The 16,589-nt window shown below is 51.9% G+C and overlaps 1 protein-coding gene across 2 annotated transcripts in view; it reads right to left on the reverse strand.

Moving 5' to 3' along the window:
- The window catches only part of LRRC25 (leucine rich repeat containing 25), a 29,842-nt gene extending 22,521 nt beyond the window's left edge, over window positions 1-7,321 (reverse strand). The window contains exon 1 of one of the 2 annotated variants that reach the window (XM_086947010.1): window positions 7,187-7,321. In XM_086947010.1, the coding sequence (XP_086803136.1) occupies window positions 7,187-7,316 (130 nt within the window). In that variant the 5' untranslated portion in view covers window positions 7,317-7,321. Of the gene's footprint in view, window positions 1-6,955 lie in introns of both variants that reach the window. The other variant, XM_086947011.1, reaches the window with a different exon arrangement.
- Window positions 7,322-16,589: the final 9,268 nt, after the last annotated feature.

Genomic DNA, 16,589 nt, shown 5'->3' on the forward strand with positions numbered 1-16,589 from the left:
TGCAACAGAAACCAACAACGCCTGCTAAATGAACTCTTCTTTTTGTGTTCTATACTATTGTCGATCTATTGTGTGGTCTCTCATCAGCTTTTCCCCTCCAAAGTTCTGTAACCTCAACTGGGCTTGGCATTTCTTTCTCCAGTTGGGAAAATATAAACCCCAGTTCGGAGCCTTCTATCTTAGATTCAGACTCCTGTCTTGCTCAATGCATTGACCGTAAAATGGGACTGCAGAAGCCTTTGAAGAAACCATAGCACATTATTGCCCTTTTCTGGACATCGGAACTCTCTGTCGATGTCTTAACAAGTAAAGGAGATTCAACAAGATCTCACGATAGCAAAGGCAAACCTCAAGTGAGTCAATGACTTCCCTGCCAGAGTAACGTGCATCAGTGAGTAACGAAGAAGGACGTGACTCCATAAGCAATCATTTATCATGAACCTCACTCAGGAAATGGTGTCCCAACAAGAGACAGAAGACGAGGCTACGATGACGCAACAATCACCGGTACTGATAACTTTCTCTGGTGAAGCCCCATATCCCTAAAGTCCAGCCGAGAAAAATTATACAACTGGAAAATCACACTTGATCTCTTTATTTCAATTGTCTGACAGCAAACATTATGCACATGTTTTCCTTGAAAAAAATCCTGGCCCAGTAAAGAGCCAATTTCAGGGAAAATAAAGCGCTGTTGTGAATGCTGAAAACATTCTCAGTCTGCATTACTATATCATCAGCCCACCTGCATTTCCATTCCAACTAGCTGCTGCCAAAAATGGTCCACCTCTCCATGCATGAAGACACACACGCCATTCATGTATGACCCCGGAAGCCTCCATCACCGCAGACTGCGGCCAGGAAGCGGGCACCAGAATAGGGCCAGGGCAGGAGGTGGAGAATGTCTTCAGCTCAGTACTCCTGGGTGTGAGGTAAGATCTGCTCAGCCTTGCAGTGGGGGGGGGCTTGCTGTTGTAGAAGACAGGATGAAGGAAACTCCCTAGTCTTAGAGTGAGAGCTGAGGGACCTGGCTGAGGTCAGACCTGTCAAGTGCAGTATGATCAGGTTTTTGACTAGCGTTATCTTTCCAGCTCAGGCCACCATCCATCTGGTCCTGGTGTTATGAGCTTTTGCACATGCTTTTAGAAAGAAAAACAAAGCTGCACGCCAGAGGATGCAAAGATGTAGATATGAGCTAGTGCACCTGGCCAGGGACACCCTCTGCTCACTGTGGGCGTACTCAGGCAGCATTGCTTTCTGACCTAAAATTGCTTAGGATTCCGGTAGCCGTGGTCCTGTGTTTTATCCGCAGGAAAAAGAACAACCACCTCCAAATTGAAAAGGGATTGGAGGAAACCAAGGTTCTCTGGCTAGACTGTCTCCGACAAGAGGGGGCTTGACAATTTAATCTAATGGCATGTCAATCCTCAAATTACCCTGTAATTCGAAGGCATACCTGTAAGCTTGTTAAACAAAGGGTTAGAGCTGCACAACATCTAGTTAGTGATGTACCAGTCCTGATCTAAAATCACTGAAAATGGCAAAAATTTGAGGATATTTAGTAAAAAAAAAAATTTAAAAAAATCATAATAATATTTATAAATCCCACACAACAAACAGAATTGACTCTTGGCACCTGGATCATAGGAATTATTGTTACATTTGTTTGCAGTAATGGATGGAAAAAGCGATGCATTTTGATCTGAATACAATGTATACGGCAATGGTACGCCCCCTTCCTCTCAAGTCACTCTTGTACTGGAACTCTGCCACCGCACTCTAAAGACTCGCCTCCTAGAAGCTGGAATCCAAGAGAAGGCCCTTGACTGTACCACGTCCTTCCTCTCCGGCAGAACCCAGAGCGTCCGCCTCCCACCATTCCGTTCCGAAGCCACCAACATCATCTGCGGCATCCCCCAGTGCTCTTCCCTCAGTCCGACGCTGTTCAACATCTACATGGCACCCTTCGCACAAGTGGCCTGCCAGCATGACCTCAACATCATCTCCTACGCCGACGACACCCAGCTCATCCTCTCCTTCACCAAGGACCCTCACACCGCCAAAACCAACCTCCTCGAGGGAATGAAGGCCGCCGCCGACTGGATGAGGAGCAGCCGTCAGAAGCTGAACTCGGACAAGACGGAGATACTCATCCTCGGACCCACCCCCTCAGCCTGGGATGACTCCTGGTGGCCGACCACACTAGGAACAGCGCCAACACCCACCGACCATGCACGCAACCTAGGATTCATCCTCAACTCCTCCCTCTCTATGGCTAAGCAGGTCAGCCCCGTCTCCTCCTCCTGCTACAACACCCTCCGTATGCTCAGCAGGATCTACAAGTGGATCCCGACCACAACAAGAAGAATGGTGACACAGGCCCTCGTCAGCAGCAGACTGGACTACGGCAACGCACTCTACGCAGGAATCCCAGCCAAACACCTACGATGACTACAACGCATCCAAAACGCCTCAGCCCGACTGATCGACAACGTCCCCCGCCGCAGCCACATCACCCCCCACCTGAGAGTCCTGCACTGGCTCCCCTTCGACAAGAGGATCACCTTCAAGCTCCTCACCCACGCACTCAAAGCACTCCACAACGCCGGACCAGCCTACCTTAACTGCAGACTCAGCTTCCACACCCCCACCCGCCAGGTCCGTTCCGCCAGCATCGCCCTCGCCGCTGTCCCCCACATCCAACAAACGACCTCTGGCGGCAGTTCCTTCTCCTACCTCGTCGCCAAGACCTGGAACACCCTCCCAACCAACCTACGGCAGACCCAAGACCTACTCGCCTTCAAAAGACTCCTCAAGACCTGGCTCTTCGAGCAGTAGCAGCCCCCCCACTCCCCTCAGCGCCTTGAGACCCTCACAGAAATGTAGCGTGCTCTACAAGTACTCTGGTTGATTGACTGATTGAAGTGTCCCCGTCTGAGATAATCTTACACCACCAAACCCTGCCCAGACAAGCAAAACGCCTACATACATTTCAGTGTTAAAGCTGCACCAGCCTACGGCAGTGGTTCACCCTATTAACTTCAGCAGGATCATGCTCCCAACAATCATTCACCCCCAAAGACTTTAATGGCCCTAGCCCTGGAAGGGTCAGCATGGCTCTCCCAGCAATGCTTCACCCCATGACCTCAAAGGGATCAACCTCTCCTTCGCCCTTTCAACATTGGATCAGCTCTGTTGACTTCTATGACATCGAACAAGATTATCACCCGAAAACTCCACACTTCACAAGTGTGATTCATTGTCCAAACAATGGCTGACCTCCACTGACGTTTATCCAACAATGGCTGACCTCCACTGACTTCAGTCCAAAAATGGCTGACCGCAACTGACTTCAGTCCAACAATGTCTGACCGCCACTGACTTCAGTCCAACAATGACTGACCGCCACTGACTTCAGTCCAACAATGGCTGACCGCCACTGACTTCAGTCCAACAATGGCTGACCGCAACTGACTTCAGTCCAACAATGTCTGACCGCCACTGACTTCAGTCCAACAATGGCTGACCTCCACTGACTTCAGTCCAAAAATGGCTGACCGCAACTGACTTCAGTCCAACAATGTCTGACCGCCACTGACTTCAGTCCAACAATGGCTGACCGCCACTGACTTCAGTCCAACAATGGCTGACCGCCACTGACTTCAGTCCAACAATGGCTGACCTCCACTGACTTCAGTCCAACAATGGCTGACCGCCACTGACTTCAGTCCAACAATGGCTGACCGCCACTGACTTCAGTCCAACAATGGCTGACCTCCACTGACTTCAGTCCAACAATGGCTGACCGCCACTGACTTCAGTCCAACAATGGCTCACCTCCACTTACTTTAGTCCAACAATGGCTGACCTCCACAGACTTCAGTCCAACAATGGCTGACCGCAACTGACTTCAGTCCAACAATGTCTGACCGCCACTGACTTCAGTCCAACAATGGCTGACCTCCACTGACTTCAGTCCAAAAATGGCTGACCGCAACTGACTTCAGTCCAACAATGGCTGACCGCCACTGACTTCAGTCCAACAATGGCTGACCGCCACTGACTTCAGTCCAACAATGGCTGACCGCCACTGACTTCAGTCCAACAATGGCTGACCTCCACTGACTTCAGTCCAACAATGGCTGACCGCCACTGACTTCAGTCCAACAATGGCTGACCGCCACTGACTTCAGTCCAACAATGGCTGACCTCCACTGACTTCAGTCCAACAATGGCTGACCGCCACTGACTTCAGTCCAACAATGGCTCACCTCCACTTACTTTAGTCCAACAATGGCTGACCTCCACAGACTTCAGTCCAACAATGGCTCACCTCCAATGACTTCAGTGCATCACCAATCCACCAATGGCTCACTTCCACTGACTTCAGTGCATCACCAATCCACCAATGGCTCACCTCCACTGACTTTGGTGCATCAGCAATCCACCAATGGCTGACCTCGACTGACTTCGGTGCATCACCAATCCACCAATGGCTGACCTCGACTGACTTCAGTGCATCACCAATCCACCAATGGCTCACCTCCGCTGACTTCAGTGCATCACCAATCCACCAATGGCTACGCTTCACTGACTTAAATGGCATCCCCAATCGACCAATGGCTCACCTCAACGGACTTCAGTGGCATCACCAATCCACCAATGGCTCACCTCCACTGACTTCAGTGGCATCACCAATCCACCAATGGCTCACCGCCGCTGACTTCAGTGGCATCACCAATCCACCAATGGCTACGCTTCACTGACTTAAATAGCATCCCCAATCGACCAATGGCTCACCTCCACTGACTTCAGTGGCATCACCAATCCACCAATGGCTCACCTCCGCTGACATCAGTGGCATCACCAATCCACCAATGGCTACGCTTCGCTGACTTAAATGGTATCCCCAATCGACCAACGGCTCACCTCCACTGACTTCAGTGCATCACCAATCCACTAATGGCTCACCTCCACTGACTTCAGTGGCATCACCAATCCACCAATGGCTCACCTCCACTGACTTCAGTGGCATCACCAATCCACCAATGGCTCACCTCCACTGACTTCAGTGGCATTACCAATGGCTCACCTCCACTGACTTCAGTCCACCAATGGCTGACCTCCACTGACCTCAGTCCAACAATGGCTCACCTCTACTGAATTCAGTGGCATCACCAATCCACCAATGGCTCAATCCACTGACTTCAGTGGCATCACTGATCCGCCAATGGCTCACCCCCAGTGACTTCAGTGGCATCACCAATCCACCAATGGCTCACCTCCACTGACTTCAGTGGCATCACCAATCCACCAATGGCTGACCTCCACTGACTTCAGTCCAACAAAGGCTGACCTCCACTGACCTCAGTCCACCAATGACTCACCTCCACTGACCTCAGTCCCACCAATGGCTGACCTCCACTGACTTCAGCCCACCAATGGCTGATTACCAGTGACTTCAGTCCACCAATGACTCACCTCCACTGACCTCAGTCCACAAATGACTCACCTCCACTGACTTTCAGTCCAACAATGGCTGACCTCAATGACCTACTGGCAGAACCCCCCTGGAATGATTTCCCTCCAGGACCTAGTGGGCACAGACCTTTACATCAGGTGTTCATCCCTGGTTCGGCTCCATTGAATTCTAGGCATGGAACTACGCTATCAGCCGACACAGGGGCACCTCACAAATAACGTGTCACGGGCTCTGTTTCCTTTTGTTTAGGGAGCCGGGGAGGGGGTGGGTCGGTTGGTCAGAAAGAACACATACACTATGCAAGGCTACATGCACCAGCGCAGACACCCACTGAACCCCCAGAACAGACACCAACCTCGGAATGCAGACTGCAGGGGTCTCTCCTGCCCCGTCCTCGTGACATTCACCCCTGCACAAAGCGCACAATGTCGAGAGCTGAGTTTGACACTACGCAAAATAGCATAATGCGGGGTGTATTCGGGAAACCGCGGGTCCGAAGCAACCTGCTGCACTCAGCCTCTCACCATCCCAAGGTTGGTACAAAGAAGCAGCAGTGCGACGGGTCACGATAACACCGCTTCAGCGCCTAGAAACAGTTCCGTGCGCTCTGGCGCTGTATCGCGTATCGCGTTAAGAGTCAAACAAGCCGCAGGGCTCTTTACATACCGGACCGAGGGGCTTGCCACCGTGCAACCAAGAGCTCCAGCAGCACTTAACCACTGCAAGCTAACCGCAATCCAACAGCAGGACCTCAGCGCCGAGAAGTTTCAGCGCTTTATAAAACGACAAAATGAAATAAATCAGAGGGGGGGGGGGCGCGCACGTGGTCCTGCAGCTGATATAGTTAAAAGATGATTGTCCGACACTTAGCTTAAAAAATGAAACCGGTAGAATTATTTGCACCAGAAAAGAAAGCAAAAAAAGCTTTCGGCAAGAATAACCGAGAGCGGTGTATAGCCAAAAGCAGTAAAAATGAATATATCTGTCAGTTTTACCTTAGCCAGACCTGTCTACAGAGGCAGACTTATCCCGATAACATAATGCCAAACCTATTTACACGTAGTTGCTAATACTCTCCGTCACACTAGATGGTAAACTTGTTAAGCCCTCCCAATCTGGGGAGAGAAGGTATTGCTGCCATGAACGGGAATGCTAGCCCAGAAACACACACTGCGCTCACGTAAGAGCTAGGATTTCAGGTGTCCGGCAAGGTTCAACACCACACGCAAGAATACGCACCACCCTGCTACATCGGCCACAACACTTTTCTAGTTGAATTTGCTCCGAATTTCCACCTCCCTCTCCTATTTTCTCCCAATCTCCCCTCCTCACTGCCGCTGTGGTGTGTTTCCCCTCTTCCCTCTGTAAGTCACACCCCACACGGCTCTCTATTCAAGTTCTCCTCTTTGCTTCCCTTTAAGGTGTTGTGAACCTCACAAAACACTAAGACAAAAACTATAAAAATAGATTTTATACCGGTCTTGCTTATTTTCGCTTCCTTTGTCTCTCTCCTTCAGCTCTGTTCCTCTTGTTATCCACACCTTCTGTCTGTTTCACACTCTGAGGACAGGCTCACCGCCTGAAAGAAAGGTCTCGCAGCAGCACCCCCAAACCCTGCATGTGGGTGGCACGCTGTGACCCCGGGGCTCTGCGTGGACCCAGAGGCCGCAGAAAGGACAGTGAACCCCGATAAAAGGGCAGACTCACCTCTCGAACCCGTGGCCAGCCGCCTCCCTGAGCTCTGCCCTGGCTGCACGCTTTGTGGCTGTGAATGCAAATTCACAACCAAAATACCCTTGGAGCGAGGGAGGGAGAGAGAGAGGCTATCACTTCCCATCTGAGCCCTCCCTCGCCCCCCCCCGCCCCCACCCCAGCCTCGAAAAAACAGAGAAGCCAAAACAGCCAGTGAAGCAAGTCCGACTTCTCCTTTTCTACCACCAGAAACAGTGATTAGGAACCAGAGGCCGGTGACGTCAGCAGTGGGGGCATCTCTCGGCCTGTGAGTCTTGGCAGGTGCTGCAGATGTCGGCTCAGCTGTGAGGGGTCATACACACCTGCTGTCTGCAGGGTGGACTGGTCAAGGCGGTGCCAGGGGGCTGGTCAGACAGATCACTGGATGGGCTGTGTTTTGGGGCTGTCCCTGGGTCTGCTTTGCCGGCTTTTGCTGTTGATTTCTCTGGTATTACCACAAACATTACCTGCAGGAAGCACAGATCCATGCACTCACCCATACTTTACAAGTTTAAAATCACCCTCATTTGCAAATTTGGGCCACTTTTTTAGCTGTCTGATTCACTTAAATGTTTTTTAAAAATGTTTTATATAGCGCTAGCTTGACCCGTAAGTATCAGAGCGCTATACATACGCACAGTAAACAACAGAAGGACATTACATTGCATAGTAGGCCGGCAGTGAGGAAGCAAACCCCAGAAAAAAAACACAGCATGGGAAATAAATATGCAGTGCAGCGGAGGGGGAGAGAGCAATACATGAAAAGGCGCGAGTGACATAGTCCGGGCACCCACTATCCTTGAATGTCCAGAGAGAGAGGAGACAACTCGGATAAAGAAGACTGGGTTAGTTATAATGGGGCCACTTTTTAGTGCCTGGGCCTATTTCCTGTGCCAGTCTAACCCTGCAGTGGCGTACCGCAGATATTCACTGGACTTGAGCCCAATTGGGGCCTTCCGATGACTTGGGGCCCGCTGAAGGGTTGTGGGGGCCCCCTGCAGGGCAGAGACTGGGGTGGCCTGCGTTTCACTCCTGCGACCCTGTCTGTCTGCCATGCCACCCAGATGTTTGTAACAGGCAAGGGCATGACACTGCGGTGCTTCCTTCTCTCTTGGAGCAGTATTCGTTGTTGTCCTGGTTCATTTGGGCAGTCCCTCTAAACCCCACACTTACATTTTTAAATGGCTCAAAGCAGTTTCTTTTTTGTTGGTGCCGGTTATATTTCTTTTTAATTTCAAAGTATTTTATTGATTTTTTTAAACAAGTACATTAGCATTTCTGTTACGAGGTTTAGCCAAACTTAGCTTGTGTTGCAGTAAAACATGGCTTTTTAGTCAATAATTAAATCAGAACCCATCTTGAGCTTTAGATCCAGCAGCGCCGAGACACCTTAGGGTATTTGCGCGCTATATAAGTTGTATAAATAAATAAATAAATAAATAAATAAATAAATAAATACAGGTACATTGGTGTCCATGTTTCGCTAATCCCCTCCACATTGACTTGCTGGGAAATTAGGCAAAGGATGATAGAAAGAAAGAGAATAGGAAAGAAAGGGTGAAGAGAGGATACTGTAACTTTGTATCCCCATCATACAGTTTCCAATACACTCATAACTATTGAGATATATGTTTCAATCGCTCTACAAAAAGGCCAAGGACTGAATGAGCATGTGGACTGAACTCCGTTGTGACTCAGGGACAGGCCCTTTGAGACACTCACACTGTCTTCCCGCCTCTCCACCAGAGCTTTCAAGCGCCTTGTCATGAACACCTATTCACACCACAAGCTCACCAAGATACCAAGAGGGGACGTAGTTCACAGTGAGAGATATACAAGTGTCATGTGTTGGGTGAAAAACAAAACTACACTAACAAAACATCAAGAACAAGCATTGGCAAAGCCAGTAGGTTTTGAGTTGGCTGCCTACCATTTGTGTTAGCCGATGTTTGTTTTCTTTGGAAATGGTTTTTGTAAAACGTTTTTGAAAAGACCACTCAATGATGGAGGTTCATGTGTGCACGTGCGTGCACATGCATGCAGAGCCATCTTTGAATGGTTTTTGTAATGAAGGTTTATATGCATGGTGGGACAATAACATTTTTGTCTTACTTTTCTAAAACAAGAAAAATCACAGATGGCCACCCGTGCGTGCACATTCTACACAAGCACAATGTTATCACCCACGTAGAAAATAGCAAGTTAGGACGTCCGTCTTTGAATTTGAATGTTTTTTTCAGTATAGCCAAAACCATTCAAAGATGGCTGCCGGTGCATGTACACAGTGTCGGCAGTCTTTGAATGATGAGAATTATCACAAAAACCATTCAAAGATGGCTGCGGGGTGCATGAACACGGTGTCAGCAGTCTTCAAAGATGGCTGCTGGTGCATGTACATAGTGTCGGCAGTCTTTAAATTATGAAAATCATCCCAAAAAACATTTAAAGATGGCTGCCGGTGCATGTACGCGGTGTCGACAATCTTTGAATGATGAAAATCATCACAAAAATCATTCAAAGAAGGCCACCTGTGTGTGAGCAAAGATGTGTGATACTTACAGTGACTGCACAGGATGCATCACCCTTCGAAGCGGTCCATGGAGCCAGTATTAGTGTTTGTGGAGCTATTTGCCCTTTCACAATAAAGTAGTTAGTATAAAAAAAAATCTTTTTAAATGAGGACCGATTGTCGCACTGAAGGGGACTTTTTCCTATGTGGGTGATGACATTGTGCTGAGGCGTCGTGCCATCACTTACACGGAAGGGAACCATGGCTAAAGTGGGCAGACCCATTTCCCCATGTGGTTTCGGCGCTGAGTGAAAGAGCAATGTGAATGACTCTGCAACATACCGATGGGTGACGAGGCCAGACTGAATGCCCCTGTATGTAAGAATGCACCAGCAAATGTTTTTTAACCCCTTCGATGCTGATGACGAGCTCAGCTCGTCATCAGCCACGGGGGGCGTGTGCGGATGACGAGCTGAGCTCGTCATCTTACGCGGCTTTTAGAAAAAAGCCGCGTAGGGGAAAAATAACCGCTGCAGCGATGCGGTTAAAGAGTTTTTTTAAGAAAAAAAAGATTCAAGCTAACACTAGCACTAAAAAAGGATATACTCTTAGGAAATAGGGACGCAAAGGATTCAACATGTAGTAGAACTTGTAAAATGTAAACTGGGACTGATTCGCTGACTTGGAATACCTTAAGAGCTCTTATACTCATTGAGTAAGAGGGCAGCATGCGACTCGTGTCCTACAAGAACCCGCATTCTGTTATTTACAATTCAGCCCATTTAAAAAGCTCCGAGCATCACAGCTATTTCAATGTTGAGACCTAGCTGTTTGGCTGATGCCCGGTGAAGCTACCTGATAGCTAAAGAGGAGATGGACTGTGGACTTCCCCCTCGGTCGTCACCTACCCAGCCGGACTTTGGGCAGACCCTCCTTTGTCTCTCCATTCTATCTAACTCCTACCCCTTTACCCCACCCACTTACCCTTCTAAACTCCATTTATTTCATCTTCTACACTCTTGAAATGTTTTTCTAGTAACTGATGTAACTGAAGTAATTTTATAATTTCAGCGGAACCTTATGTCAAGCGCTCCGATACCTCCGGGTCTAGCCAGCGCTATATAAAACTTTTCTAAATAAAAATAAATAAATAAATAAATAAAAAATAATGTGTGAGGGGAGTCACCTAACCCCTTTCTGACTGCCCCTAAGGGTTTGTAACTCTACCAGCTACAGTGTTTTTTGCTAAAAGGCCATGAACAGAGCTTAGGAGGCCTCCAGGTCAAGGTCACATTTTAATTATTGTCGATGCTGGGCACTGGCAAGACCTGCCCCAATTAAAGCCCCGAATAGAGCTGCATATTTGCCATGGGTAATACGAAAGATCAGAGTGGAGGTAAGATCTTAGCAGCTATCAAGGTTGAATACAGCAACCCTTAGGCCCTAATGATCAGCAGCGTACCACTGGAGTGGATATACCGCTCTTTAAATCACCAGCAGGGCTCGAGTCGGGGTAACACGCGGGTAGACGGCATCCCTCCACTTATTTTACCAGGTTTTTACCGGTTGGACGCCGTCGCCCCTGCCCAAAAGATGGAACCGGTACCAGTCGGCACCTGCGAACGAATGATAGACTTTCAAATGTACCAGAGGCTCAGACTAATCTCCCCTTTCGCCTCACGCCCTCCTCTTGCCAGCCTTCCTCAGAGCACAGCCGAGACGCCAAGGCTTCCAGGAGATGCGCTGTCGAAACGCCGAGCATGTCCCTTCCAAGGACCCCAACAGATGCCCATAGTGCCTCAGCCAGAGTCTGTATTAACCGTGTAATCAGAGGAATGGGTCCTGTGTATAGTGTGTTCTTGTGTTTTGAGTGACTGCCACTTATTGCAGTATTATCCCTCAACTTGTATCTTCTATGTATTCACGCATGTCAGACGGAGACCGGCAAATTTCGTGACGTCACTTCCTGTTGTGACATCACTTCCAGTGACACCACCTAACTTGTAGCGTCCCCCGCTTCTTTTTTTAGGACTTGTGCCCTGATCACCAGGAACTCCTAGTCATTCCCCGCTTCACAGAAGCCAGGCTTGGCGGCCGATCGTTTTCCGTTAAAACCGCCTCTCTTTGGAATTCCATGCTGAAGCACATACGGAAAGCCAAGTCAGAACCTTCATTTAGGAAGACTCTGAATACCTGGCTTTTTGGCCTACCTTAAAGCCATGCTTCCAGCCCTTACCTCTCTGCATCCGCTGCTAGCGCCATGACACTCCCATTGGAGGTAGCCGTGCGCTCTATAAGCTGCAATAATAATAATAAATCTGCGTGTGAATTTACCTTTACCATGCAGTAAATCTGGCCAGCATCGGGCAATTATGAGCCAAACCGCATGGAATGGGGAATTGCCATGGGTAGGGGCTTTACACCATCCGATGGGCTTTTCCTCCATATATTTACCGCCTGCACTGAGTGGGGCGTCGAGTGTGTGGTGAGGGAGATGGTGTGGGGTGTCTGCTGGCTGGAATATGACTGGGAATGGGAAGTTTTTTTCCTGACGGGGCGGCATTGTATGCTTTCTTCTGTTAGATAAAAACAAGCATTGGCAAACCTATTGGCTTTGTGAATGCCTTTTAGCCATGCTGTAGAGCATTGGCAAGATGCTTTACAGCATATTGAAACGGGTGTCATGTTTTTATTTACCAATCCAAGATGGATTGGTAATAAATAAATAAAAGAAAAAGAAGTAGTGCAAAATTACTTCAAATAGGACGGGACCCCAGCAATTTGCTGTCTGGGCTTCTGCACGAAAAATTAATAACTATATAAGTCTGTGGGAGGTAGAAGCTGCACTCAAGGGAGAAAAACGGGCGAGTAGGAGGGGGAGCAGCATTTGAGGGAGAGGCAATGAAGCGAGAAAGCAACGAAGGGAGGATGCACAAGAGGACGAGCACAACACAAAGGTGGTGGGGTAAAAGCACAGAGGCATAAGAGAGTGACACATACCTCAGAGAAGGCTGAGTGACCGCTGAGCCTGCTTCAGGCGAGGTCACCCCCCACGCGTCACCGCTGTTGCCGCTGCCTGCCTCCTGTTTTCAGCTTGTTTGCAGCCTGTCACGAGCGACCCAGCCGCCGCTGAGCCGCCCGCTTGCCACAGACTTTTCCCGCCGCTGCCTCCCTGCCGCCCCGCCCCCCGACAGCCCATTCGCCGACCCGCTCCCGCCACCCAGCTGACCCGCCCTCACGGCTACCTTCTTAAGGGGACCGTGCTGACCACGAGGGAGTGACCACTGAGCCTGCTTCTGGCGAGGTCACCCCCCACGCGTCACCGCTGTTGCCGCTGCCTGCCTCCTGTTTTCAGCCTGTTTGCAGCCTGTCACGAGCGACCCAGCCGCCGCTGAGCCGCCCGCTTGCCACAGTCTTTTCCCGCCGCTGCCTCCCTGTGGCCCCGCCCCCTGACAGCCCATTCACCGCCCCGCTCCCACCACCCAGCTGGCCCGCCCTCCCGGCTACCTTCTTAAGGGGACGCGCTGACCACGAGGGAGTGACCGCTGAGCCTGCTTCAGGCGAGGTCACCCCACACGCGTCACCGCTGTTGCCGCTGCCTGCCTCCTGTTTTCAGCATGTTTGCAGCCTGTCACGAGCGACCCAGCCGCCGCTGAGCCGCCCGGTTGCCACAGTCTTTTCCCGCCACTGCCTCCCTGCGACCCCGCCCCCCGACAGCCCATTCGCCGCCCCACTCCTGCCACCCAGCTGACCCGCCCTCCCGGCTACCTTCTTATGACGCCAACGCGCAGCGTTGGCGTGCAGCGGGCGCGCCGATTGTGCACCAAAGGCGCGCCAAAGGCAAGCCCGTCTGCGCCCGTCCGTGCCTGGACCGCGCCCAGTGACAGGACCCCTGGTCCTCGCCGATGCAAGACGACCCGACAGACCTACGACGCCGCTGCCCTCAACGCACTCAATGCAGGCCGGAACCCCGCCTGCTGCCGGGCCACCCTGAAACGCATCCACGGATCCTTCACCTGCAAAACTTGCAAGTTCACCTGCCTCCGAACCTGCACCGCACCCGCCAAGCCAGACACCAGCAGCAACCACCTAAAGTGTATCCTGCTCAACACCCGCTCCGTCCACAGACACGCCGTGGAACTCTGGAACCTCCTCGACACAACACCACCAGACATCGCCTTCCTCATGGAAACATGGATGAACGCCTCCTCAGCCCCCGACATCGCCATCGCCATCCCGGACGGGTACAAGATCATCAGGAGGAACCGCATCAACCAGACCGGAGGAGGCATCGCCATCGTCCACAAGAACACCATCCGCATCTCGACTGATTCCAACGACACCTTCGCCACCGCGGAGCACCTCCACTTCCAGATACACACCGACCCAAAGACAACCCTCAGAGGCACCCTCGTCTACAGACCCCCGGGACCACGCACCCAATTCAGCGAAGACATCACGGACTTCATCAGCCTGCATGCCCTCCCCTCCACAGACTACATCCTCCTAGGGGACCTCAACTTCCAACTGGAGAACAACAAGGACCGCAACACCGCTGCCCTGCTAGAAAACCTCGCCAACCTCGGACTCAAGCAACTGGTCAACACCCCCACCCACTACGCCGGCCACACGCTTGATCCCGTCTTCTCTTCCAGCAAGCACATCACCTTCAGCCACGCCACCGGACTCCACTGGACCGACCACAGCTGCGTCCACTTCAGCTTCAGAAGAACCACGACCCACCACCACCCGCAACAGGTTCCTCACAGGAGCTGGAGCAAGATCACCGCCGACCAGCTCACCACCTCCCTCAGCCAGAGCCCACCCACCAGCACAACGGACCCCAACGAAGCAGCCCGCAACTTCACGCAGTGGCTGACCGCCGACGACCTCGCACCACTGAAGAACCCTTCCAGCAGACCCAGAAGCAAGAAGGCCTCCTGGTTCACCAGCGAACCCAAGGACTCCAAGAAGAACTGCCGCACCCTCGAGAAAGCCTGGCTCCTCGACCAGACCACAGACAACATGACCGCCCTCAAACAAGCCACCCGCAAGCACCACCAGCTCATCCGCACCACCAAGAAGAAATCACTGAAGGAACGGCTGGACAACAACGCCCACGACAGCAAGGAACTCTTCAGCATCGTCAAGGAGTTCTCCAACCCCTGCACCGGCAACAACGACATCACTCCTTCACAAGATCTCTGCGACTCTCTCGCCTCGTTCTTCCACCGCAAGATCGCCGACATCCACAACAGCTTTGGCGCACCATCCACGCACCCAACTGTCGAACCAACGCCCCCACCGCCACCCTCCGCACCTGGACCACGGTGACCACCGAAGACACAGCCCGCACGATGAACACCATCCACTCCGGATCTCCGACCGACCCCTGCCCCCACCACGTCTTCAACAAGGCCGACTCCACCATCGCACCCCAACTCCGGAACATCATCAACACCTCATTCAACACCGCCACCTTCCCGGAGAGCTGGAAGCATGCCGAGCTCAGCGCCCTACTGAAGAAACCAACAGCGGACCCCACCGACCTCAAGAACCTCCGCCCCATCTCGCTCCTCCCTTTTCCTGCGAAAGTCATCGAGAAGATCGTCAACAGACAGCTGACTGCCTTCCTCGAGACGAACGGATCCCTCGACCCCTCGCAATCCGGTTTCAGAGCCAACCACAGCACCGAGACCGCACTGATCGCAGCCACCGACGACATCCGAGCCCTTCTCGACAACGGGGAAACAGCGGCACTCATCCTCCTGGACCTCTCCTCAGCGTTCGACACGGTCTGCCAGCGCACCCTAGTTCAACGCCTCAGCAACATCGGCATCCAAGAGAAGGCACTGGAGTGGATCATCTCGTTCCTCGCCGGAAGAACACAGAGTTTGCCTCCCCCCGTTTCAATCCGAGGCCACCGAAGTCATCTGTGGCGTACCACAAGGATCATCACTCAGCCCCACCCTCTTCAACGTCTACATGAAACCACTTGAAGCCATCGCACGCCAACACAACCTCAACATCATCTCCTACGCCGACGACACCCAGCTGATCCTCTCCCTCACCAGGGACCCCGACACCGCCAGAACCAGCCTACACGAAGGAAGGAAAGACGTCGCCGAGTGGATGAAGAACAGCCGCCTGAAACTGAACTCGGACAAGACGGAAGTCCTCATCCTGGGACCATCGCCCTCCGCCTGGGACGACTCCTGGTAGCCTCCCGCCCTGGGCACCGCTCCCAAACCAACAGACCACGCACGCAACCTGGGCTTCATCCTGGACTCTTCCCTCTCGATGACCAGACAAGTCAACGCCGTCTCCTCATTGTGCTTCAACACCCTACGCATGCTCCGCAAGATCTTCCGTTGGATCCCGACCGAAACCAGGAAGACGGTAATCCAGGCACTCATCACCAACCGACTGGACTATAGAAACTCCCTCTACGCCGGAACCACAGCCAAGCTACAGAGGAGACTCCAATGCATCCAGAACGCCTCCACCAGACTCATCCTGAACATCCCCCGACATAGCCACATCTCCGGCCACCTGAGGGACCTGCACTGGCTCCCCATCAACAAGAGGATCACGTTCAGGCTCCTCACCCACGCACACAAGTCTCTCCACGACCTGGGCCCCAAGTACCTCAACGACCGACTGACCTTCTACACGCCCACCCGCCAGCTACGATCTACCAGCCTCGCCCTCGCCGCCGTACCACGCATTCGAAGAGCCACCGCCGGAGGCAGATCCTTCTCCTACCTGGCGGCCAAGACATGGAACTTCCTCCCCATCCACCTCCGACTGACCCAGGACCATCTCGCCTTCAGGAGACAACTCAAGACCTGGCTGTTCGAGCAGTAGCAG

This window comes from Lissotriton vulgaris, chromosome 12 (genome assembly GCF_964263255.1).
Source record: "Lissotriton vulgaris chromosome 12, aLisVul1.2, whole genome shotgun sequence".
Lineage (NCBI taxonomy): Eukaryota > Metazoa > Chordata > Amphibia > Caudata > Salamandridae > Lissotriton > Lissotriton vulgaris.